Raw genomic sequence first — 27,114 nt, 5'->3', positions numbered from 1 at the left:
TGGATATATCCAATCAGAATTTCCACCACTTAAATAAGTTGTTCCAAAAAATCCTTTCTGGGCCCTGAGTTATTTACATTTTGTATTCATTACACTCTGTTGGTTAACTTTAATTTGCATCTTTCTACTGATGACACCATTCTGTATTGGTTTGCTGACTCTGTAGGACTCCCTGTTGAGCACCTACAACTTTCATTTAATTCTCCTTATAATTAACTTATTAACCTCAAACTAGTAAAGGACTTCACACCAGCGATGCTGTCAGTGTGATCATTTTGTATACTTACTAAGCCAGAGTGAGTTTGTCCAGATCACTGTGTGCATTAAAGGGGTACACTTCTCCAAGATGAATAAGCTTCTCCAAGGCTTCGTAGATAAAGATTAGGCAGATGAGGGCGGCAAAGGCTTCCTCTGTGAACCGTGTGATGTAGCACACCAAAGAGCTAGCATCTGTGGCTACAAGCAGCAAACACAGCAGGGCCGTCCACAGGCCAATGCAAGTCCTCAGCGAGAGATAGGACAGTTGGAAGTCTCTGTGATGAGAGAAGGATACAAAACCAGTTTACAAAACAAATCTGGGGATGGTGATGGTAAAACTACCAGAGTGGTTGTTGCGATACCTACTTGCAGAACTTGAAGAGGATTTTCTCAAAAACAAGCACAGGACCTGTGCTGCCGAGAATGGTGAGAGGTTGCCCAGCAAACAAAGAGTAGGCCACTCCAGTCATAGAAGCACCCAGTAAGGACTCTATGGCACTCTGCAATTATTGAGAGAAGGTCTTGGTTAAGCTTAATTGAGCGATTGCCTCAGTTTGAATGTCTGTCTTTGTGTGTTCATCCTCTTACAATGCGTCCCTCAGTTGCCTCCCCCAGCAGTCCTCCAAACGTGATGACAGGAGACATGCAGGCACAGTAAAGGAAGAGGAAGGAGGCCACACACTGTAGGCTCATGCCATCCTTAAAGTCACTCAGATAGAATGGAGCTTTCCTTTTTATGTCCAGGATCAGACCGCCAAATAACCTGAATACACACACAACAAAAGCAGAGAGATGATGAGGTTGTTTGTTTGAAACGTTAAGGTTATAACATGATCATGTGAACACAAACATTTTGTTTACCTTTTTAAGAATAGGAATATTTGCTTATAAAACATAACTATGATTTATGGTTCACTTTGAGTCATACCTCCATTTGAGTTGAAATTACCTTTTGGGCTTAAGCCAAGTGATAACAATCCCTTCATCTAATTTAAGGCTAAAGCTTGTAAAGCCTTTGCCATTAGAGTCCAACTCTTACATTTCAAAATAAACAACTAAAACTGTTTGATTTTGTGTTATCTCTGTAAAAAAAAGAGAAGGTAAACAACAACAAAAAGAACACAATTACTACCTCTAGTTTTCTAACATCCAATTTTAGAGAACTAATTCAAGCAACCTATCTAATGTGTTTAATGGTGGAAATTTAAAGGTAACTTTTCAAATTGAAGGATAATTAAATGCCTTCTGAGGGCTCCTCTCAAAATCTCTGTTATTGCTATGCTATATTTGGAGAAGTCATGTAAGTCATGTCAGAAGATTTTCCCTCATTCAACCTGTGGAGAAACACAGGACAAAAGATTTCAAGAAATTCACGTCTGACTACAACTAGCAATCCTGGGTTTTCTTATTAGTGTTGTCAGAGTATCTGGCCGTACACTTTAACATCATTGCACTACTGCACAAAATTAAACATCTATTAGACATTAAATATGAAATTATCTTGTGTTGATTGTCTTTTTGGTCATTGTGTTTGTCACTTGATTATCTCACCTCAGCTTCACACAAATCTATTTTCAGATTTTGTGCCTCAAGAAACTGTCAAACATGGTGCAGAGTGTTAAACCCCTCACCAGGCTCTCCCACACATCCTTTGTTGGCACCTAATCCACAGGTAATTTTTACAACAGTATACCCTGATACAAAACACTTTTTGATGGGTGAATTGATTACAGCAACAATCTCAGAAACACCAAGTCTGTGTTGTCTGAACAGGGTTGATATCAAAAGAATACCTTCCAGTTCTCTGCAGCTCTGGCCCGTGGTGCTCAGCATGTAGCTCTTCCTCCACCTGGCAGGCTGTGCCATTAGGGACTCCAGGCATCTTCCTCTTCTCCTGCAGACCCCAAGTGACAATCAGGATCAAACAAAAATCCAAACTTTGCCAATAAAGGCGGTGTTACTCCTATCACTAAATCCAAACTTGCAAGTAAAGTCAAGCTGTGTACCTGAGAGGGGACGCTCTTTGGGGGCTCGATACGGATGGAGGGGTCCCACTCTCCCGGAGGTAAGACCGTCACCTGATCCAGGAACTCGTCTATCCCAGCAAGTAGGTCACTTCTGTCCTTTGCCTTGTACGCTACATCGTGGAAGATCTGATTGAGACAAAAGTGAAGTACAGTGGAAGTGAACTGCCCTCTTTGCAAGAGCCAACATTTCATTTGTTCTGAATCCTGTAGCTAAATTGAGCATTCTTACTTCATCTGTCATGATGGTGGCCATGGAGCGTCCAATCTCGTGGTATTGCTGAGCCTTTCCATCGGGGCCCAGGAGAATGAAGAGGAACCTGAAATATGTCAGAAGAGGATTCAGCCTGTACATAATCCTTGATAACTGAATAAGCAAGATTTGATTTTTTTTTTTTTTTTTTATTTGAACACATTATTTTGTATCAGCAAGGAGAGAAGTGTCTTCTACCTGGTAGGTATGGGGACCTCAGTGAGCCCTGTGAGAAGCACAGCGGGGGAGAGGCGCACAAACGCAACAATGGGCCTCTCCAGGAAGTCCAGTTCTCCCACCAGGACATTAGAGGCCTCAGCCCCCTCTGGAATCTTCTTCATAAAGTGCATGTCCACCTGGTGAGACAAGGCAGAGGTTTGTATCAGTTAAGAAAGCAAATAAATACCTACGTTAGTATTTATTCATCAGGCATATCACTCCATCCTTTCACTTAGAATCAACAGGGAAAATAGAAATGAGGACAGCCTGAAGCCGGACAACTTTTCCTTGACTTATTGAATTAGGGATAATAAAACGTATAGATACTAACTAAAATACCAAGTGCAAACAAATGGCTAAATGTACCCTTTGATCTGTGTCCTATGGGGCTGTAACATTTTGCAGTGATGGTCCTAAGCTGCTGGATACAATTTGATCAGATGTAGTTCTCCTGTTGTTTCCTAGGGGGCACTATGTGACCTATTTGATGTGTTGACAGCTCACCAAACAATGATTACAGATCTTACATAAATAGAACTGATATATGAAGAAATGTCTAACACTGATGACGTTAGATGTGTCACCATGTTCGATGTCGACTCTTCTTTCCTACATTCTCTTGTGGCTTTCTCAGAATACATCCGTACACATTACCTTACTGAGGTCCACCTGGTTGCTGTCCTGTCCGCCTCCATTTTTAGCTGACTCTGTGGCTGGAGGAGGTACGGGAGATGTGGCTGACCCTGCTCAGTAGTAAGGCATGTGTGTTTGAGAGAGACAGAGAGAAAGAGTTACAACATAAAGTATATCGATTGGCAGCCAAAGTGACTTATTTCGTAGCTGAATCTTAAGTTGTCCTATTTCTTTTCTTTTAAAGTTTTATTTTATTCCCTTGTTGTTTTGCTTTCATCATTCTCTATATCTTTTATAAAAAAACTTCATGACAATTCATGCTCATAGGACTTCAATCATAATTTTAGCCAGATGTGCAAAGCCAACATCAAGTCTATTTTCTGCCCTCATTTATTTGTGTCAGCACTTCAGGAAACCACCTGTCAGATGGGTCTCGGACTGTTTGCGTGTTCCCTCTGCAAAGGAGCGTACAATGGGCATCAGGTTCTTCTTCTTCTCGTTTTGGTGGTGGTGTCTCTTCAGAAGAGCTTCGCGCACCTTTACCCTCACACTGTCGTCCAGCTCATGGGACGCCTCCTGGTGGTCCAGCACCATGTCTGCAGCACACAGACAAAGACATACACTTCTCAAATCATTGGAATCAGGCAACTTTTATCAGCTTTTTATCTGTATCTACTGTATGGGTGTTTCCCCCCCTGCTTTGACGGGACCTTTGATGCATTTCTTACAAATAAGCTATGCACATAAAAAAGGAATTTAAAAAAATCTTGATGCTCCAAATATAGAGCCTTTCTTAAAATACCAGATAGAGTGTTTTTTTCCCTTTTAACTGGTAGTTCTAATGTGAAATTCTCTTTAGAAATCTGTCGATATATGAAGGCACAGTGTTGAACAGACCGTGACTGTTGGAAGGGGGAGGTCAATATGTGTCAGACATGTGTGGTCATGTGGGAACAGAGAGGATAATTAACATCTCTCCATCCCTCTCTCGCCTTTCATTTTCATGCTGACTTGCTGAGTCAGAACAGGATCTTTCCTTCTGTCCTTTTCCTCCAGTCAATCAAACTGTAGCACGCACACACACACACACACACACACACACACACACACACACACACACACACACACACACACACACACACACACACACACACACACGCATGCACGCGTGCACACACACACGCGCACAGGCACACACACACACACGCGCGCGCACACACACACACACACACACACATACACACACACACACACACACACTGCAGTGGCTGAATTTATTCTTAGCACACTTCAAGGCCAGTGCTAATGTGTCAAGCTTAGCAGCAGCATAATCAGGTTAATAAGGACAGTGACAAGAGATCTGCACAAAAGGAGCCTACATTTAAGTCAAAAGTCACAATTGGTTAGTCTAACACAGCCCCCCCCTTCTCACATTGAGTTCTTTCTCATTTGAGAGTACAGCCTCCACAAGCTTGTCTCTTGAAGAATGAGGAAGTTACTCATTTAACAAAAACAGTGATATCTTTTTTTAAAGGTGCATGCAGCATCCTTTATAGTACTTATCTCATCATTTGTTCATGTAAACTAAAAGTCCCTGGAACTGTTAATTAAGAAAGATACATTTCAATTAAATTTGAGAGTCATTAGTCAAAATGTCAGACTTTTTAAATCCGCTCTTTGGTTTGATTAGTACATGCTGACTGATTAGGGCATGCTGACTTCCAAAGCACAGTTTGCATCATTAATTTAGCTTTTTGAATTCTACTTAATTATCAGCTTAATGCTTTAAACATTGACATTTGAATCCCTGAATATTTATTGATGTTATGTTTAAATCACTGAATCAAGTAATCTCACCAGAACTATTTGTGCTCCAGAGAAGTGTTCATTTGTTTCAACTGAGTCTTTTTAAAAGAATGCTGTTGATAGCAACATTCCTTTATACTCTTTGGTCTCAGTTTGCCACTCATCCAAAAATAAACGACTAAATAAAGAAGTCTGTCTCTTCTACCGTCTTGTCTGTGGAATTGAGTCCAGGTGCAGCTGGTAAAAGTCACATGGTGAAGAAGAGAGGGAGGCGTGAGGAGCGGTGGAGTGTTGGAGAAGAGGATTGGCTGCAGGCAGCAAGGCTGTTCAGGCTGTAAACTTGAAACACTGACAGTGAGGAGGGCTGATTGAACCCTGAGCCTTGAACCCTGCATATATTTATTTGTGTGTATGAATGTACGAGTCAAATGACCTCAAATAGGTCCCCACTCCTCCCACACACAAAGTAGACAATTCTCTAGATTTCATTTTGACTTGCTCCACAGCAAATCTGACTGTCACACCTCTACACCTATCATGTCTACTGGAACACCATCAGGCCCCACCAAAAATGCTTTTATAATACCAAAACATCCAGTCAGCTTTTTAATGAGGTCTAATGAAACAATCTCTGCTCCTTACTAGCCTCACCTCAAAACAAACTCTGCTCAGGGCAGCAAAGAGAAAATGGCGTAAATCCAGAAAGTCCACTGACCTAAGCGATAATGAGTTACGACTTGCATCATTCTCCTCCAGTTTAAAAACTGCTAAGACCAAATATTATCTAAACAAGATATGTGATGCCACAGATGCACACATTTTTATTTTATTTTAATTTTAAATGTGTCCTCCATCCACCTCCTCCTCCACCCTCCTCACACCAGACATGTTTGCCTTATACTTTACTGATAAGGTTTCTACCATCAATATCCTGAAAACAGCAATTAATAACAACAGCATTCTTTGCCAACTTAAAAAAAAAAAGTGCTATAGATTATTATTATTAATAATTTAGGTGTGCCTTGTCAATATCTCTAAATTGATGAAAGAACGCCACCTTCAATTCAATCTATTAAAGACTGAGCTCCTTGTCATTCCAGCCATGCAACCACAGATTAATATCCAGCTTGGACAACTAAACTCATGCCCACAGAGTCTGCCTGGAACCCAGTTGTCATAATTGATGACCAACTAACCTTTGAGGTCAATGTGGCCTTGATTGTTTGTTTGTGTCAAAATGCCCTATACAACTATAGAAAGATCACATCAGATGTGTGTTATATCACACACTGACAATTGCAACTCCTTAGTGGTAAGTCTTCCTGCACTCACATTCACACTTCTGCAGATGATCCAGAACACAGCAGCACGACTGGTCTTCAACCAACCCAAACAGTTGCTGCTCCAATCTAATTCAAAATCCTGTTGAACACTTACAAAACAGCAATGAAAAGGGCTCTTTAATACCTCAACATCCCTCATCCAGGTCTACAATGCCTTCAGTGTACTAGCTCTGTCAATGAGGGGACCCTCATTCTACCTTCACTACAGCCCAAAGTCTCTAGCTAGACTTTTGTCCTCTGTGGCCCCCCCTGGTGGTGGACTGAGTTACCAAACTCCATTCGCTTGGCAGAGTCCCTTTGTCTCTTCAATAAACAGCTAAAGACCCAGCTCTTTCATGAACACCCATGCACATAATGATATTGATGCTACTGATGATGTTGATGATGATGAAGATGAAGATGATATTAATGATAATATTGAGGATGGTGCTGATATTAATAAGAACAATCATTGATAATGATACTGATATTGAAGCTTTTCATGTTGTTGCTGGTGATGATACACATTTCTACACACCCTTTGCAATCTGCTCTGCCTGTCAGAACTGGTGTTCAATTGGACTTAAAGCTGTTTGTCAGCACTTACTGACGCTGTTTCCTCCTTTCTAGATCCTTACTTGTGTTGTTATTGCTCTCAATTGAACGTCACTTTGGACAAAAAAGTCTGCTTGATGAAAATGTGACATTGTAGCATTGTTTTAACATTTAACTACTGAATACAATTTAGCTGTAGTAAAAGAAAATAACCGTGCAGCCTTATTTAGACACTCACGGACCTGAATGTTCAGTTCTTATCCAGTCGTGTGCCTGCATGCAAAATACAGACGCATAGTTAAGTGCACGGTATTGCAAGAAAAAATGACATGGTGTTAAAATTAGTGGTTTTTAAAGGCCAGTGCAAGGTATGCTAATAAACCCGAACTGATACTTTTCTGAATATACATTTTGCAAATTTGTTTCAACAGAGGTTCAGCTGCATATTCAAGTTAAAAACAACTACTCTGCAACAAAACCATTCAGCTTTATGTCACAGAGCGTCTGCAGCCGTGGCTGAACAGTGAGCATGAAATTCTCCTTGACAATTTGATGCTTGTTTATGTTAACATACAAAGTAATTTTAAGTATCTCTAGACTTTTTCAGGTCAGATAACGTGTCTCTGTTTTGTGTTTTCCTGCATCCAGCATGATGACGATGCTTCCCTTTCCCCCGCCTGTACTGTGTGTGGATGTGTGTGTGTGTCTGTCTCTCTATCTTAGAGCATAAATCACATGTAGCACAAATCCTGTAGGCATCTCATCTGAGAGATAGAGCCTGTTTTATGACTGTAAAATATCTATTCATGAGCAAGAAGTGATGGTAGACAGCAGGCGAGAGCTAGACCAAATATAGTGTGAAACCATATATGTATTTGATAAAGTGACACCAGCCACTAACACATAATATAAAAAAGTAGTTTTTTTTACACATTCTTGTAAAACAAGATCAGAAAAATTGCCTCTTTACTGAGGATAGGTAGCATTGTGGTACTGAAATGTCTTACCTGCGATCTCTTCGATGCTGTCAGCGTGCATATCGAGCAACACGCTGCCGTTGATGAGGCAGCTGCGGAGCTCAAACAGGCTGTGAAGGGAGAGAGTAGCAACATACGGCTTGCTCCACCGCTCCCCGCCATCCTCTACGTCCTCCTCAAACTTCAGCCACCTATGAGGTTAAGAAAGGCAAGACATAAGGGCTGTGATTTTTCAAACCTTTTTTTTTTTAACTTATATTATACTTTTATAATCCTAAGAGAGCTTTAGGGTTTTCTTCAGTTGATTAAGAGTAAATCCTTATCTGACCGCAGTGCAGACACAGAGAGGTGACAATATAATGATAAACAATACAAAGGTACATTACAATATTGATCAGGATGAATCCTACACTGTATAAAGAAGTACTTATTATTATACCAAATACCCAGTTTTGGCCTGTCCTTTGTCATTTATTTAATTGGATTATAGGGATGTAGAACATGGTTCCATCTCTATCAATGCATTGTCAGTACAAAACCACATTTTCTTTATAATATAGACTGGCCTCTGAAATACCAGGTCTACCAGCAAGGGAAATCCAATGAACACAGCTCAAATATCTTTATTTATTTCTGTATTTTATTCCTTTTTTTATACTAGGATTAACAATTAGTCATTTTACAAAATGCAAGGGAAATATGGATCTCTCTATTTCGTAATGCTTTAAACTGTTAAGTTGCGTTTTTGAAGAATAATCTATCACTGAGTACACCTTAGGATTTAAAAATAAAATATGACAGCTACTGCAAAACTAAACAAATTGTCATGTGATCATTAGAAACATGATACACATAATTTTACCGAGCACTTCATATTTATTAAAGATCCTTTTATCATTTACAGAACATCATGTTTCTTTGACATGAGCATGTAAAAGGTAGATAGCAAGATAGCATGATCCACTAAGCTTAATATGGAACCAGCACTTGTGATGGTCCCTTTTTGTAACAGTACAGGAGTAGAGCTGCCGGCTCGTCAGAGGCTTTATTGCCCAGCACGGTTGCAAACGACTCCCAGGAGAGACCCTGACCTGGCTGTTTCCTTCCACTCAGCATCCTTGCCATCCTTCACACAGATCTCATCCAGCTCAGTGAAAAGCTCGTGGGCCACATGTTCAGCGTCTTCCTCTGTGCCCAGAATGAACTGGACCCGCTGGGACGGTGTGTCTGATGAAGGGAGAGGATGTGAGGGAAGAATAAGAGGGAAACTGGTTGACTAAAGCATCACAAAGACGTACTTCACACCATGCTTTGTATTAACAAACCTTTTAATAGTATACTGGCTACATATTCATAAACATCCACATAAAAATCTACCATGGCATATGCAAACACACGCAACACGCTGATGTTCCTGTTCTGTGGTAGCTAATTACCAGGCCAGTCAATTTTAGCCCAGAGCACTGTGTGTGTTTTGTGCAAGGATGTGAGGTGCCCAACAGAATCGATAGGCTTTGCTTTACAACTCTTTGTCTCTATGCTGGGAGGTACATTTTCGACACCAAGCATGACCTTTTTTTTTTCTCTCACACTGTCTGACGTGAATAAACAAAGACACAGTTTCCAATGCAGCAGCCGAAGGAAAGGTTTTTAGTTTGTGTGTTACCATGACTGGAGGCATTTGTTTCAGCTTCCTCGCTTTGTTGTGTCGCATTGCTTCCAGCGCGTCTGTCTCTCTTGCGATGGCGCGAGCCGTGGGCCTTGGAGTGACGGTGGCTCTGCCGGGGCATCCGGACCCCCACAAACAGGGTCCTGTGGCCTGAAAAGAAGCCAGACAAAAAAGTATTTTTACGGAGCAATAGTTTTACACAAGTACATGGTGTCATTATTCACTGGAAAATACACATGTTGACATAATATTAGCCCTTCTGTATTTGGTAAAGCTTTATAGAGTCTTTGTATTAAGCATGAGGCCACCTCTTACAAGAATAAGCCCTAATGAGTTCTTTCAAGATGTTTATTATATATTAAGAAAACTTTTTTTTTTTTAAACATATTATAAATATGTTAATTGTTATATTCAAATGGATTTACAGCTCTTAGAAGTAACTGGTTCTTAGCTACAAAAATCATGTTATCAATAATAACTGCATAGTTAATTGCTAATAAATATATAATCAGGTATAATCTTAAGCCCTGTTTCCACCAAACAGTCCGGTTCAGTTCGGTTTGGTATGGTACGCATTTATTGGTGTTTTCATTGTCAAAAGTTGGGAATGGTAGCAAAAAAGTAGGATGGTAGGGATCGGTTATTTTGGTTATTTTCTGTTGAGGTGCCAAGCGTACCGATCCGGCCATAAAGGGTAGCGCTAGAAACCCTGCAGTCCGTTGATTGGTGAGCATAAGAAACCAAAAATGTGCGCTAAAAACATTCCCTGTGAATGCAGGATTGATTTCTGTTACAGGCGATATATATTATGAAGGACTAGTTTTCATGCACGTTACTGACCTTCTAGTTCCTCTTTCTCATAGTGGATGTTCAGTACTGAGCTGGTCCCTCCCTGGTCCACCACCACCTCCTCATCTGGCCTCTGACAAAACAGACAAACCCACCAAACCCATTATAGTATAATGTGAAATCCATTGCTGTGTACATGAAGCGTATATTAAAAGGCCCTCTTTCCATACAGTTCTTTAGGAAAAGATTAACTTTGTAGACCACCTTCAGCCTCTCAGAAAACTTAAAAGGTCATTGTGTGCAGCAGTTTCCTTTTAAGACAAACAAGTGACGCTGTAACTGAGACACTAAGTGGCCAAACTGGCAAGCACTTTTCAACCACTGGCATCAAATTCCAGACAGGCTATTCTCAGTCTGTCTTACACACACACAAAGGGAGAAGGGCGTGCAGGCACCCACACACACATATCCATTAAAACACACTCATGCCAGGCAAACAGCTGGAGAATGTGCAAGACTTTACTATTGAGGGGTAATCAAATCAAATGAGCAGATTGCCATATCCATCCGCTGTGTTGGCAGACTGATGCAGGATGATTCTATGTTTTAATACCACAGTATATTAAAACACAGGGTAGGGAAGTTGAACAGTACTGACACTGTAGAACACAGACAGTGTGTGCCACTACACTGAAGTTTTCAAAAACTTCAATCGACCTCCCTGATCTGGGGTCACGAATGTAACCGTTGTCACATATAGGATTGTGCATGTACATGATCATGGCATGTGAAAGCTCGCTAAAGCTGTTACAAATCAATAGTTTGAATCTATAACTAAATGCAAGTGCTTGAGGGATGTGAAGCACACACACACACACACACACACACACACACACACACACACACACACACACACACACACACACACACACACAAACACACATGCAAACACATGCAAACACAGGTATACAATTCCCTACTTCATGGATGTTTCAAACCACTCAATATGTGTATGGTCTGATGTGAATACAGAATTTGATGGTAAAGTAGATGATTTTGAAGAACGTTCATTTGGTAAACTGAAGCCCATCCTCCAAAATGAATAATGGTGAAGACTTCTGAACTTCTTGAAAAATTGAATCAGTCTGAAAATAAACCGAAAGATGTAAGAGAGTTACCCGTGAAACTCAGGGAAGAGCTGTTGTAATTGAGGAAGTTAGTTAGTAATCCAGTTAAATCTTTCCTTGATTTAATTTAGCTAATGTACTTGCAACCACAGTGCAGACCTCCAATCAGCAGAATTGAATAAAATAAAAGTCTCATTTTAGAGGAGACGTTGTTTATTTGCCTTTAGCTCAAAACATTGCAACTGACATACATATTTTGTGTGTCTCTGTGGGGCACATGGAAACGCTATCAAAAGATACAGTAAATATAAGAATAACAGTCCATTCAATATGTCTTCCTTTCAGAGTGGACTGAGGACTAACAGCCTGAGTCAGGCAGTCTTTTACAGTAATTGGTCTGTTCAGAATCCAGTGAGGGGCAAACGTAGCACGCACTGCGGACCGGGCTGTGACACAAAGCCCAGAGAAGCAAAAATAATTTCAATTTGTCTTCCTGAAGTGTGACCAGAAGAGTTGAGATTTTTTATTTTATTGGGGTGACATGAACATGTCTTGGCCTGTCAGAGAAGCATGAAAGAGCAGGATCCTCGTTTATTCTGGTGAAAATCAAACAGATTTAAGGAACTCAATATATGCTTATCATCTGTCAATGAGAAGCATTGATCTCTTAATTCACACTACAATTGCTTACCCTGTGTGTGTAGGACTGTGTGTATCACTGTATGGTGTGCATGTTAAATGTGGACAAATCTGTGGTTGTGTGTTTTATCTCTATCTCTGACATATTTTTATTTGCACTCTCAATGAGTAGTTTTATTTTGTTCAATCTTCTGTCTCTTTGCTTTACCCTCCCCATGGAGCTACACACTAAAGCACTAAGCATATTAACACAAGATTGTGATAAGTATAAACTAATTAACATGCAGAGCAGACAGATGAATGTCTTACCTGATAAAAAGCAAGAATTTAAATCCACGTCCTAAAGTTTGTTGTTATATTTTTAAGCCCACAGCTCTTAAAGCAGACAGCCACTTATAATTCAAAACAGCTATGTGATCCCAAGACATCCACTTACTCACAGGGGTGTGTGTGTGTGTGTGTGTGTGTGTGTGTGTGTGTGTGTGTGTGTGTGTGTGTGTGTGTGTGTGTGTGCGCCTCCCTGCTTCCAGTCACACCCTCTTCTTGGTATAAGTGCTGTGGGATTTCTTTAATTTTCCATGACTGAGCACTTCTTTGTCCCATGATATTTCTGTCCTCTGAAAGATTTAGGCCAGTTAATTGGGAAGTCATGCTTTGGCTAAACAATGAATGTGACTCTCATGGTTTTATAATGATGTTTATGCAATGGGTAGGTGTGATATGTCATCAGCTAGAAAACTGTGTTGACAAATAGGAAAGGAAGTTGAACACAAACAGAAAAGCCTTACAGTTGCCAGGCATGTCACATTGTCCTCAATTCGTTATCATAAATATCAATAACAGCTGCTTAAAGCAAACTATTAGGTACATACACACACCCACTGGCTGAATTTTTCTCTGCTCTCATACCTATACTTTGATTCACAGAAATACACTTTCACACAGTCTTTCATAGTGTTATCAGTAAGTGCAGCTGTGGCTGTCTCTATGCACTGTGTTGGTTTGGGCTATTGCTGGAGGCTGTTGGGTTCGTTAGAGTTGGAGCTTTATCAAAGACAGACAGTAAGAGAGAATGGATGAGATAGAGAGAGAGAGATAGAGAGAGAGAGAGAGAGAGAGAGAGAGATGCTAAAAGCTCTTTGTCCTAGAAAGGACAGTACACCATCAGAACATCAATTAGCATGGATCCATTTGATTCACACAGACACACACACAAATATATAAAAACAGAAACAGAAATGGAGAGAAATCATTATCCTGAGGCTCAGTCAATTACTGTTACCGTAACTACATGACAACAGAAATATCAGGATGTATTTTGTGTGCTTGACCATATCACACAACTGTATGTCCTTGTGACAGCGCCATGTGACTCACAGCCTGTGGTCATCCCGGTCACAGTTCACTTAAAGCACCTTCTTAATGTGAAATTAATGCAGGTATGTGTTTTTTCAACAGGTAATGGTTCCCTGTCAATCCCTCGTGTCACATTAAGTGCTTCAGCTAATTAAAAGCTCACATGGCACTTAAAGTTTTGTTTGCTGCCGCTCACTGTGGTAGAGCACATCTGCGACCCTCAGAGCATGCACGTGAGCGTGATTTTCCACTGACATGGTAAATAATTTGTGTTTTTTGCTGCCTGTTTCTATCTCTTGGCAACCGTCCCCCTTTTTCTTCACTCTTGTCCTCCAGCTCTGTATCAGTCACAGTGCTCAGGAGGGTTTATGACTCGAAAATAATTTCCACACAGATTACCGCCTATGCACCAGAGAGGCAGTCTACAGCGAGGCCCCAAAATGGCTGATGTCCTTGAGGTTTTGTCCTTTGCAAGAATGTGATTTATAACACCGCTTTTGAAATAAATACTGGAGCTTCCTCTTGTTACATGAGAGTTTTTCATTTGGCTGCAAATACCGAGTGTTTGCAGGCATAATATTTGGTTTGGTTCTCTAGATGGTTCCAAATTGATGGTAATGGAAAGGTTTATGATACTCAAGACCATCATATAATAATATGGAATACCATTTCAGCATGTCACAGTTTTGCCATGATTTACTACATTCTTAGCCCTTCTGATGATTGAAAGATGCCTTTCTTATACTGGGCTGGGCCACTATACTTCCGCTATATAAAATCCACAAGTACACAGCTAATATGAGGTTTCAAATCATGTGATATCTTACAAAGTTACAAGTTGAGAACCAGTAACAAAAAATTAGGATTTTTATTCTGTAAAGACTATCTGTGAGAATCACACTTTATTTCTCTAACTTGGATTACTGAAGCCTCATAAACTCTAGATAAAATTTAGGAGTTGAAATCTACCAAGCAGATGGCCCAGGTGCGTATCCAACCTGTGGCTCCTTTCCCACATGTCAATCACCTATCTCTCCATGATTTCTGGCTTTATCCACTGCCCTATCTCTAAATAAAGGCATAAAAAGCCACCCCAAAAAACAGGTGCACTCAGTTCACCCAATTAGTAGTACAAGCGCCCCATGTTAAAAGGCTAGTCATGTCACACTGGGTGCAGGTTTGACTCCAAGCCCTGATGCTATTTGGTACATGTCATGATTCTACCCTTGTAAAATTTTGACTACTTGATTTTGTAATTGATTAACATGAACAAAACCCTCTCTTCAATGCATTTGTCACAAATTCTCATGATAAAGCCTGTAGGCACTCTAGTTTAATGTCACAGCATGTACGGGCCAAAAATAGCGATATGCTTGCACTCTCATATGTCTCATAGCTTAACAAATAATGGATATATTTTCTGGCGGGGCAGTGGTACTCCCAGTACAGAACAGCACAGAAAAGAACAGAACAACAAAACAGAACAGTGCAGAGAAATGTCAAACAGTGTGCTACTTCAGATGATGTTTAACCTCAAATTGATTCAGAAATGGAAAAACACCCTGGTAAAACCTCATCTAATCAACCTGTCAATTACTAGTGGGAGTTTCCCCTGTAAATAGAATCAAGCAAGAGTAATGCCTTTTTTTTAAATCAGGAGAAGATGACAAGGCATGTAACTACAGGACACTTAGTATCCTAACTGTATTTCCAAGATGTTTCAGACAGTGTTTGCTCAACAATTTGTAAATTAGTCTACCCCCACTACAGTTAGGATTCCGTCAGCATTACTCCAGAGAGAATGCAAATTGTTTTTTTAAAGAGCCCATATTCTGCCCTTTTGGGGGTTCGTATATTTAATCTATGTACCTACTAAAGTAAGTTCACAATAGCTAAAGTTAAAAAAAAAGTGTCTGTTTTCATGTACTGCTGCTCCATGCACCGGCTGGCTTCTGATTCTCTCTCTAAGGCTCTGAAGTGCCCACGTTCAGAGTCCCCATGTGTGCCAAGTCTGATCTGATTGGTCGGCCTGTCGGCTCTGCCGTAATTGGTCAGTCGCTCAGCACGGTTCTCGGAGATGTCCCGCCCCTTTTACCATATTGGGAATGCAGCCACTTTGGCTCCGTCCGAGGGGAGCAAAAGCATTAGCACCACAATGTTACAATTCAATAAAGATGTTTTTATCCAAAGCGATGTACATCAGGGAGTAAGTATAACACCAACCCATTCATACACTGCAACAGCAGGCGCAATGCGGGGTTAAGTTGCCCAAGGACACATCAGACATGTTGCTCAGCTGGAACCCTCAACCAGAAGGTTGAGGGTTCAATCCCTCAACCAGAAGGTTGAGAGGTGACGATGCTACCAACTGAGCCACAGCCACCCTTCACTACTGTGCTACCGCAGGCTACGGCATATTGTGGGCGTGCTACAGAAGTTAATGGGCCTGCAACATGAGCTGCTGGGCTTGCCACAACGAGCCAATGGGCTTAGATCAGTGATCTCTCACTGACAAGACGTCACACTGGCAAATTTTTTTCGAGGGGGGCTAAAACCAAGCGTTACATGCAGCTAATGCTGCAGCTAACAGGAGGACATAGGAGAAGCCGCGTTTATGCAGACTTTGAATTTTTGCAAATAGATGTGCCTAAACATGCACAGGATACATGGAAAACACACTAAAGAGCATATAAAACCAGAAAAAGCATAATATGGGCCCTTTAAATCTAGCTGGACAGAGGTGAAGTATTAGAGGATGTTTTACTAGATCTCAACAAGGCATTTCATACATTAAATCATGAAATTCTTATCCATAAACCTGCCATAGCGCTAGCAGTGGTTTACATTAATAACGAGATGTGTTGACTTTATTATGAGAAATCTTATTTTCTAGTGACTAAAACAGGAGTCCCACAGGGTTCTGTCCTTGGGACACTACTTTTCTGTGCTGGAGCAGGTTTTCAGATGTATACAGATGATACAGTCCTGTTTATATCTGGGAAAACCACTTCATCAGTCTCTACACAGATTTCCCATCATTTATAGTGGATAACAGCTTGGTTTGAGAGCTCATGTCTCACATTCAACATGAAGAAAAATGTGTCTGTCTGCTTATCTTTCAGGGTCCGGTCCTCTATAGAGGCCAATGAGTTAAATCCAAAGATTAATGGGCAATTTATTGAACACGTTCAGGAATTAAAGAATCACCTTAAATATGAGAAGCACGTGACAATGGAGAGTAGGCTTGAAAAAGCAAACTTACATTTAGGCTTATTAGAGACTGTTTACCATTTCATGCTGCAAATGCTGCAAATGCACGATGGTTTATTTCACATATCAGCTAATGTGTAACCTCCTGGTCACAAGCAGCACCTAAAACAATCAAGCCTCTGATGATAATATACAACAGAGCAATTAAAATCTTAGACAGAAAGCCGATAAGGTTACGTCATTGTGACCATCATTGTAAAAAAACAACAAACAATTTTATTAAATTCGCTCAAATGTAACATCCTCAAATGTTTTGTGACCTTGTGGTCCCACTTAGATTGTCAGGCTCCGTAACACATAGCGTGTCTGATAGAGACAATAAGTTGACATTTTGTAAACAGTGACTCGGAAAAACAGCCTTTTCTGTTCAGGGGATTAACATGTGGAATACTTTACCTTCAGAGCTCAAACTGGATCTAGGCTGGACAGTTAAGACAATTCTTAAAAAGTTTTCAGTCTTTACTGATACGGTTTACTAATATTACCAGATTTTGCCAGATTTTGCTCTGCAAGCATCTTCAGCCTGTTGTTTGCATTCTGTTTGCAGGTGGAGTATGTGGCCATTTATTCAACTGTTACCATGATATCTATTGGCTGTGGCTATATGGCTATATTGGCTGCATTGCAGAGGGTGATTAATTATACCAGTAAAGAAAGGTTTGTAAGGTTCAAAACTTAAAAAGCTTACTTGAAGATTGACATGAAAGGGACAACTTTTTGGCTTTAGATAGATTTATTTACCGTATTTGTATCCAAACCTGAGGCATAACTTGGTCAAAATCTGTTATAAATAATATACAATACAATAATAACACTCTCTCTTTTTCTCTTCTTAGCTTCATCCCTCACTGTCTTTCTTTCTCTTAGCCTCAGCCATAGTATCAAACTGTACAAAGATGGGCAAACTAGCTTGTTTTTATGAGTAAAATAGTGCTGTAAAGCTGTATGTACTTCTCACCAAATGACCTCAGCCTACTGTCAGTTATGTACTGCAGTAAACAGGAAAATGGGCTGTGGACATATAGAAGAGACACCATTCTCCCTGTTGAAAGTTATTGTGCCGTTAATCTGACCTTTGAAACTACTATTTAAAGGTGGAAAAGCTACATATTGCTGCTTTAAGGTGTTGTATAATATATAACAGTAATTTGTTTCGCTATTCAACGTTTTTGAGATAATTTCTTCTTTTTTTTTTGAACAACTTTAAACAAAAATCACAGCTTTTATCATAGTGCATTAGAGTGAAACACATTGTACTGATCATCGCCCTGAACAAATAGAGCAGCAATGATTCTTCTGACAGATAGAGGTAATCAATGTTCTGGGCCAAAGTGCCCTTTCACTCCATTAGAAATGTGACGGAGCAGCTGAAATGGAGCCAACTTTAGAGGAGTTAGGTCTGCTGGTGAATGTATTAAGAGTCTGGAAATCCAACAACTGAATAACTGACAACAGATACATAGCAGACACAGTCTAGTTCCTCAAAAGAAAGACATGATACTTACGTGAGCACATGTATCTGTTTCAAGATTGAGATAGTTATATTGTATGAATAGAATATTTACATCAGGAGTAAGGAAAACAGCCCTGCATGACAGTTAATCTTAGATTCCTAAAGTGCATCCATGATTCAAAAACACAGTTTGAGCTGTCAAACCTTTGAGATGTCTGTCACCAACAAGCACACTGACCTCTTTTCCTTTAACAAAATACTTGATCAATTCACTTGAGACTTCTTCCACTACTCCTCCTGATTGTGTTTCTAATGCCTTCTATTTTTATCTGACCAGACCAACACCACCACTCTCTCTTCCTTTTCCAGTAGCACTCTGAACTGACAGCAGGGACACAGATCCTGAATCAGACAACTGGGCCTGTCACTTCCAGACCGTGCTTTGTGTCTGATGTTGTTGCTGCAGCCACGGGCTGACACAAACCATCATAGCAATGCATCACAGCTCATCATGTTGCAAAGACACAAGGCAGAGCCTTCTGCAGAGGATGGGTTAACATGAATGGTTGAAAAGGAATATGTAATGAAACTAAGTGAGACAGGAAAGCGAAGAGCTGAAGCAGATAGGATTAGAGGGGTGGCTGTTTTGACTGCTTCAGCCCACACGCAGCATGAGTCATACACACCTTTTTCAATGCCACACATACAATTCTGCCTCCCAAAGGCTCTCACTCTCTAATTTTTTTCATTACAGAATGACTAAAGCAGCCTTGGACAAGTTCACTGCTGAAAGAGATGGTAACACACAGGATTATTTAAAGATAGCAGAGTTTTTACATTCTGTATCAGAAATGTTTTTGAAGGATATCGGTGATTGTGACTTATAATGTCTTTAAAACTCTGTAGATTTTTACTCATGAGTTTGCTTTCAAATTAAATTATTACAATTATGCCATGGGTATGCTGTAGTACAGTTATGGATTTCAAATATTATTTAGTGCACTTTTTAAACATTTAATTTGAATTATTGTGACACTCTTTACCAATATGCTCTAGTTCGGCTATTTGCCCAGACACTGTCTCTCACTGTTCTCTTCTGTCTCTGTCAGCCATTGTATCAAAGAGTACTGAGCTGGGCTAACTAGCTTCTTTTTAGCTTAAAGCTGGTGTGTGAGCTAGTGCCGTGAAGCCATACGCACTTCTCGCTAGAGTGACGAAAGCAGGTGACTGGGGTGCTCTGTGGAAATGGGATAGACACCATTCTTTCTCTTAAAAGATATTGTACTATTAGATAGATCTTGAAACTATTTCCAGTTAGAAAAGCTACATTTATTATTTTATTTATTAACATTGGATCCCATTTATTTCTGCAATAACTATTATTCAATGACTTCATACAAAAGAAAACAAGACAAAAAACAATACAATCAAATACCCAACATCGTATAATAAAAAATAAAAATACATCACATACAAGGGACTTAACAGGCTTTCAGATAGGATGCACTGCGCAATGTGCCCGCTGCGGGGATATGGTGCAAGGGAGGAGCGTGCAAATCCCGCCCATCATCTGCAAAAGTCGCTAGACGACCAAAACAGTTGTTTGGAAAATGGCTACTCTTTGGATGAACAGTGAATCTGTCCATTATTCAGAAAAAAGCCATGGCCTTTCTTCTGCTTAGGAGGATGAGAAGGGTATCTGGGTGATCTGAGTTAATTGTAGTGACAGATCATTCCAGTTTAACATCGTCCTATACATCTTTAAAGCATTGGATTTAGGCAGAGGTAATGTGAAGTCCCCAATAAAGGCTTGTCTCGTGTCATAATTATGTCTATGGTTTATTTTATTTAGGTAAGCTGGGAGTATAACTATGCAGCTTTGCATGATATAAATGTTTCTTAGAAACTGGATCAGGCTCCTGTCCCTCATTGAGCAGTGCAGAGCCAGACAGGCAGCTCTGTTCCGAGAGAGCTGGATCTTACTAAGCTTTTGTTTTTGAAGCATTAAACCAAACTCTTGGACAGTTATCAAAGTGATATAAGACTAAAGATTGTATCACTTGGTTTATTGTTTTCTGTTAGACAATAGATGTACTTTCTGATGATTGCAATGTCTCTGCTTATTTTTGTACCCATTCATAATGAGAGTTTCTTGAAAGTTTTTCCTCAATTGTTCCACCTAACAGTTTGGCCTCTTTAACCTGCTCAATGGTTTTTCCTTGTAAAGAGATGCACAGCTGTTGATCTGTCCGCAGAGCATGTCTAGAACCAAATATAATACTCTTTGTTTTTGAGATGTTAAACTTTAGCCTGTTTTCCAAAACCCAATCAAAAACCAGCATCAATTCTTGCTGAAGCATTTTGTTTAGATCCCGGCTCTTTTCTGCAGATACATATAATGTACAATCATCTGCATACATAGCAACGCCTGCCTTTTTTATGCTTTTATGTCTTTTAAGTTTAACATACTTTCATTACTGAGATAGGCTACCATGGATCACGCTCACTCAATGGACTCTGTGGCACCAAACTGATTAAAATGAAAGCTTGGGAGGGATGCCAAATAGCTATGTGCATAAAAGGACTGAAAAGGGAACATTGCAATTAAGTGTTGGATGTGGAGTGCCATGGGTTATTGTGAAGCATAATTAGCGTCACAGTAATACAGTGTAAAGGTAGGGTAGGTTTATAATAAATTCTTAAAAAATAAAATAATGCTCTTATCTGTAATGTGGTGGCACATACTGGTGGCAGTACTACAACTGGGTTTTAACACAGCCTGGTTTTAATGTTTGTTTTATGACAGCTTGTTGATTTCCAAGTGTCGCTGTATGGTTATGTATACAGAACAAGTGGCAACCTCCAGTCTCAATTACCACTGAAAATGTTTGTCATATGTCTGTGTACCTGTAGTATAGTGTTATCTGGATCATTAGATTAGGATTATCTAAATAACAATTAATCTCATCAGTAGGAGTAATCAGTGGACATTGTATGACATTAACAGAATCACTTCTCAACATAATTAAGGTATTCCCCCGGCAGCTGAGAAGCAGCAAAATGGCGCTTATTGTATTTGCATTTACAATACATCTCTTTGACTTAACTTTTTGTACTTCAATTTATTTATTTATTTTAAAATAAGGTAAACGAAAGTGTGAGTGGAACTAAATGCTCAATAAATGTTACTCAATCATTCAAGAACTATATAGTACACGATGATGTTTTTCTAGGGAATAAATCTTGAATTTCTGAACTATTAGTTTTGATTAGCTCATATGTCAATTAACATGCCGACCATTTTCTTCATGAGTCCTGATCGGTTGTCTGTGAATGAGCCACTGAGCAGCACAATACTAATGATTACTTAATCATAACCAGAATCATGTGTCCTCTGCCTGTAAATACATCTAACATTTACTCAACTCAGGACTGAACACTTTCTTTTAAACCACTGTTTAAAGGTACTTTTGTTTGCATCATATCATAAGAAGAAGAAAAAACAAAGATTTTGTCCAAGAAATTCTTTAAAAATATATTGCTAAATTATATTGTGTTTTTCTACTGAAGTTCTTTCCACAGATTGATGTTATCTAATGGGCTCCTGAAATAAGTTGGATCAGAACTGCATCCGTAGCAACAGGCAGTTTTTCACATTCGCAGTCAGCGCTAAAAGAATTACATAAACATACTATAGACTGCTATAACTGACCAATCAGAATTAAGTGTTCAAAACAGCTGAGTATTAACATGATTAAATGCTAAATAGAACAACACCATAGCAAGAAATTAACCATTGCTAGCTAAGGCAGGTGGTTAGCAAAACATTGCTACAGTTGATGCTGCTTGATGACACAGAATAATGTTAACAGTAACAAGGAGATTTAAAGCGAGTCCGGCCTGGACTTTGACAACGGGCATGAGGTCAGAAGTGCCATTTCTCAAAGCTGTGTGGGTTTTTGTTCATGTAATGAAGTTGTGTTTATGCACAATAGACAGTGGGAAAAACACTGCTCCAGTGGTGTTTATCAGTATGTGGTTTAATAAAAAAAAATGTACTTCCCCGTCTCCCTCACACATCTGTCAGTCCAGCTCCAGAAACCTGAGCAGGGGTCAGTGAGAGCAGCCCCATGATACATAGAGCCAAGCGATGTGCTTCCATCCCCCCTGGAGTCAAACTGAATGTCCACCGCTCGTTGTAATGAGATTTACGATTATGAACAGTTTTTGAAATGTAACTCTCCCTCGTACAAACGTAAGATACAAACGTTTTTTCTTTTCTTGGGGATTTTTGTGTCTATAATGAAGAGATAGGACAATGGATAGAGTCAGAAACCAGGGAGAGAGACAATGCGGAATGACATGCAGGAAAGGAGCCACAAGTCGGATTCGAACCTGGGCCACCCACTTGCAGGACTACAGCCTCCGTACATGGGGCATGTTTATCACTAAGTTACCAGCACCCCGAGGTACATCATTTTTTAAATTATCAAGGGAAATATATAGTGTTTTGCCAAAATAAGAACAGTTCCCCCACCTTGGATTGTATGTGTCTCTACGTTATGTCCATTATAACAAATAGGAATAATTGGAAAAGAATAAATCATCTAGAATTCAATAAAAATGTAATTACTTGGAATAATAAAATTACTGTTTATGAGGTAATGTTCATTTCACAGCAGCTGTTAAGAAGCCAGAATTAACCTGAATGTGTTTGCAAAGTTTAGGGGGGAATAAAAGATTTGTCCGATCACGTCTGTGTGAGATTTTTATAATTAATGTGTGTTTCTGATGTTATGAAAATAAGCGGATAACTGATGATGTACGTCGCTTTGGATATGTGTCTGCTAAATGAATTGTAGGATAAAACTGAAATCTGCGATCAACATTTTCATACAGTGGCCTGAGTGTGTTCAGGTGCACAATATCTTCATTCAGTTTTGGTTTTGTTTTTATGGTTGTGAGTATAAATGTTTCATGGTTGAAGTCCACAGAATAGGCTGAACAGGGTGGTGTGACTAAAGTTTCAGTTAGAGGGAGAGAAGAGAGAAAGAAGGGGAGCTGCAGCCTGTTAACAATCATTTCGCATCACTGATCTACCCCCAGAAAAAATTGATTAAATTAAATTAAATTGCACATTGTCGTAAATTATATTACAACAAGCGGCGCACGTTCCGTTTGACTCCAGGGAAGACCGTAGCACGGGACTGGGTTTGGCTTCACGCCTCCCGAACTCTCTCTGCTTCCCCGCTCAGGTATCTGGAGATGGACGCTAACAGATGCAGGACGGAGACAGGGAAGTGAAATTATTATCAAACCACATACCAATAACTTTATGACATGTATAAAAAACCAACACAGGTTTAAGAAATAGTGTATTTGACAGATAGTGTGGCTAAGTAAGCTGCCCAGCTACTGGTACTGGTACAGGATTTAAGACCACCAAGAGATTGAAGCTGTCAGGTGGATAGCCAAGAGATCAATAGCGAGTTCAACCTGGACCTGGGAAAGCATGGTGAGTCAGGCTGCGGGGGCAAACTGAATTGCTGTGTTTTTTTTGTTTTTTTTTTTAAAAAAAGGTTCTTCTGTCAAGACAGGAGAACATAGGAAACAGCCAATTTTCTCTGACACTGACAGTAGTCCAGAATTACAAATCAAACACTGGCTCTGAAGGTGGCCTTCGGTAAATTTGAGAAAAAATAAAAATGATTCTCTGATACGCTTGCAGGGGAGGGGTGAAAAGTGAAAAACGTAACAGACTGGTAATCTAATAGGAAAAGATTTACTAAATACTCATTAGCACCTTAGTATAGTTAATATGATAGACTAGGGCCACTTGTATCACCTACAAAGAAAATGCAGCAAAATGTAGATTAAGAATGAACAAATTCATAATGTATAAAATCTGAACAGTAATCCTCCTGTCCCAAAGTATCAACAGCTGTACTTCTGCTATTCATACATTTCTTCTTCTACATTTCTATTTTATTATAACGTATGGTTCAATTTAGTGTGGGCTAACTGTGCATTTATAGTAGGCCTATTTTGTGTTTGTTTCTCAGGCATATTATCTGAATACCTTTTCAACTACACTTCAACATTTTTGGGCAGACATAGTATGTCTCTGATCCCAGTCCGTGCTGATTGACCAGGACATGATGATGCAGAGACACATGACATGTTTTCTGGTAACATCGAACTGGCCATAAGTTTGGAGCAAGAAGCTTGTAAGCAGTTTCTCCTCCCTACCTGAAAGCTATTTAATCATATCAGAGGCTCCCCAGCTCACCTCTGGTCCTTCTCCATCTGTCTGCTGGTCTGCCATGTGATCATAATTCACCATATTGGGGTATAAGCTACATTAAGTTATTTAAACTGTTATACTGCCAGCCATGTTAGCTCTAATCAAATTATATAAACATTACTGCAGCTTGAATAAACATCCCTGAGCACTGGTGTGTTCAATGGTCCATTTGTCCTTCCTGTTTCCTTCTGTACCAGTCTCATTTGCTGACCTGGTGTCTGATAATGGATCACACATCAACAGGACATTAAGGATCATGCCCCCCCCCCCCCCTCCTTTCAAACAGCACCTGACCACAGGCTGTCCTCCCCCTGCCGTCAGGATGGGCTTATATCGATCATATGGAGGTAGACACTGAGCACTGTATGGTGTAGGGATGGCGTCAAGGTCATTTGAGGGTAACTGAGAAAATAACACGTCTTCTTAGCAGGAGCCGCCTGAAACCACATCAAACTGTCCTGTTTGTTCCTCACACACAGGGAGAGCTTTTACGTTTTATTCAGGGCTAGCTGTGTTTAAACATGCATCGATAGGCTTTCTAATCGATAATCTGCTGCAATCTAACCACGATACAGCCAATAGTTTTTCCGAAACAGTACGTGTGCTCGAATAGAGTCCAAATAACTGAGTGCACAGCAATGTGACACGCTCTCCGAATTACAGCACGTGTTAGCACCTCCGAATAACAAGAATAACAATGTCAACAACATCCTCCGCATACAGCATCACTCTGCAGAGAAGGAACCCCAATACAAATGGGCATCCTAGGATAACATTTATAGTCAATATACACATAAAATGTGCAACAGAAAAAAGAAAAAAAAAATGAAAAAGATTGCAGCCTGCATGGACATGTATGGGGAAAAGCAACAGTAGCAAAGGCAGGGTGATGTTATGGTTGTTAATAGTTCTACAGCGGGCACATTTACAGTGAATTTCTTGGGAGCTGAGTATTTCAAACTAGGGTAACAGTTGATGGAGCTTGTGTACAGTCTGCACTTTACCATCATGTAGTGTCAAAGCAACACGCAATGCATTTATACAAATAAAGGGCACTTTACCTGGTAGCTCAGTATGCTTTCTGGATCGTTGATAGGCATGCTGGTGGCCTCTGGGATAACCTGCTCACCGTTCCCGGGGTGTAAAGGTGAGACTTTCTTAGAGCTGATCAGCCTCTCAGCGTTTAAGGACGTGTTGTTCCAGCAGTCACGAGTTGGTAACAGCAGCTACTTCTGTTTCTGCAGACATGTTTAGTTGCGTGTCAGTTTCTCTACCAAATGAGGAGAACGGTAAAATGGATAATTAACCCCCCCCTTGTGTTGTGATGATTTCCCGACCGCGCTTCCAGCTTCCCTCCCTCCTGCCCTGTCGATGGTGGGAGCAGGATGCAGAGAGCATCGCTGCAGCGTCAGCCAATCAGAGCACAGAGGCGCACAATGGGCTGCGACGCACTGCTGCTAACCCAGCACAATGAAGCCAAGACTATTGCAGGCTTCTGGAGATACGTCACTTTGTACAATGTGGAGTGGAGCAGCTTCTTAACTTTCAGCTGTTAAGACTTGGTGGACTAAATGAACGCTGTGCAAATAAATGAAGTGGATCTGTTGGTCTCGTTTGTCAGTAGGCTAATACGTTTGCATGCTGTAATGCTTCAGATAAAACTTTGGTTGAATTTAGATTTAGGAAAATAATAATAATAACTTTATTTATATAGCACCTTTTAAAAACACAGGTTTACAAAGTGCTTTGACAAACAGCAAGAACAAAGCAAACTAAACCAAACACAGAAAAACATTAACAACAGTAAGAATATAACAGATGCAAAATACCAAAAATAATTAAATACAATTCAACAGAAAAGAACCCAAAGTGCACGATACACAACCAGACATATATAACCCGACCATCACAAGAACCATCATAAGAACCATCATAAGAACCCAGGAAACACAAGAACCCAACAACACGAGCTGAGACCAAGTATCAATGTAAGTGCAGCAAAAGCTCATCAGATTCCAAAAACAGTAACCTAACCAATAACAAATTCTGAATTCAGATCTGATCGGTTTCTTGAATGAGAGAACGGCTACATGATAGCAAAATATACTTAGACGTAAATATGACAAACTATAGGGTTATGTGTTTATTTAGCAAACTAATCGAACGTAAGTAAAGTGGTTACTTTCTGTGGCTGTGTTATTGCAGGCTTAAACATGCCATTTCCCATTGCCTACTCTATCATTAACCAAACAAGAAGAAGAAATGATAAAATACTTCTGTATTCAAACACAAATGCAAAAGTGAGCTGTGTGCACATCGTATAGGCTAAATGAGAAAAAAAACATGAGCCACGTTATGGCATAGTAGGCTCGATCCCGTAATCTGTAATATCCTGTAATATTCAGTAATATTTACAGGCTATGATCCTGTCACACTAAGCAGTAGAAGTCACTCGAAAGC

General features: G+C 40.0%; 1 protein-coding gene across 1 annotated transcript in view; it reads right to left on the bottom strand.

Moving 5' to 3' along the window:
* Nucleotides 1–26,051, bottom strand: part of slc4a8 (solute carrier family 4 member 8) — a 36,046-nt gene extending 9,995 nt beyond the window's left edge. Inside the window, exons 1-14 of the mRNA XM_020645118.2 lie at nucleotides 25,716–26,051; nucleotides 10,557–10,638; nucleotides 9,714–9,866; nucleotides 9,139–9,274; nucleotides 8,078–8,238; nucleotides 3,807–3,983; nucleotides 3,409–3,497; nucleotides 2,734–2,891; nucleotides 2,515–2,602; nucleotides 2,265–2,411; nucleotides 2,052–2,152; nucleotides 847–1,021; nucleotides 625–758; nucleotides 288–533 (exon numbers count right to left, since the gene is read on the bottom strand). Of these exons, the coding sequence (XP_020500774.1) occupies nucleotides 288–533; nucleotides 625–758; nucleotides 847–1,021; nucleotides 2,052–2,152; nucleotides 2,265–2,411; nucleotides 2,515–2,602; nucleotides 2,734–2,891; nucleotides 3,409–3,497; nucleotides 3,807–3,983; nucleotides 8,078–8,238; nucleotides 9,139–9,274; nucleotides 9,714–9,866; nucleotides 10,557–10,638; nucleotides 25,716–25,754 (1,886 nt within the window). The 5' untranslated portion in view covers nucleotides 25,755–26,051. The remainder of the gene's footprint in view (nucleotides 1–287; nucleotides 534–624; nucleotides 759–846; nucleotides 1,022–2,051; nucleotides 2,153–2,264; nucleotides 2,412–2,514; nucleotides 2,603–2,733; nucleotides 2,892–3,408; nucleotides 3,498–3,806; nucleotides 3,984–8,077; nucleotides 8,239–9,138; nucleotides 9,275–9,713; nucleotides 9,867–10,556; nucleotides 10,639–25,715) is intronic.
* Between the last annotated feature and the right edge of the window lie 1,063 nt (nucleotides 26,052–27,114).

Source organism: Labrus bergylta, chromosome 5 (genome assembly GCF_963930695.1).
Source record: "Labrus bergylta chromosome 5, fLabBer1.1, whole genome shotgun sequence".
In the NCBI taxonomy this organism is placed as follows: domain Eukaryota; kingdom Metazoa; phylum Chordata; class Actinopteri; order Labriformes; family Labridae; genus Labrus; species Labrus bergylta.
The sequence above is the reverse complement of the archived record's forward strand: the minus strand, read 5'-3'. Positions and strand labels throughout refer to the sequence as shown.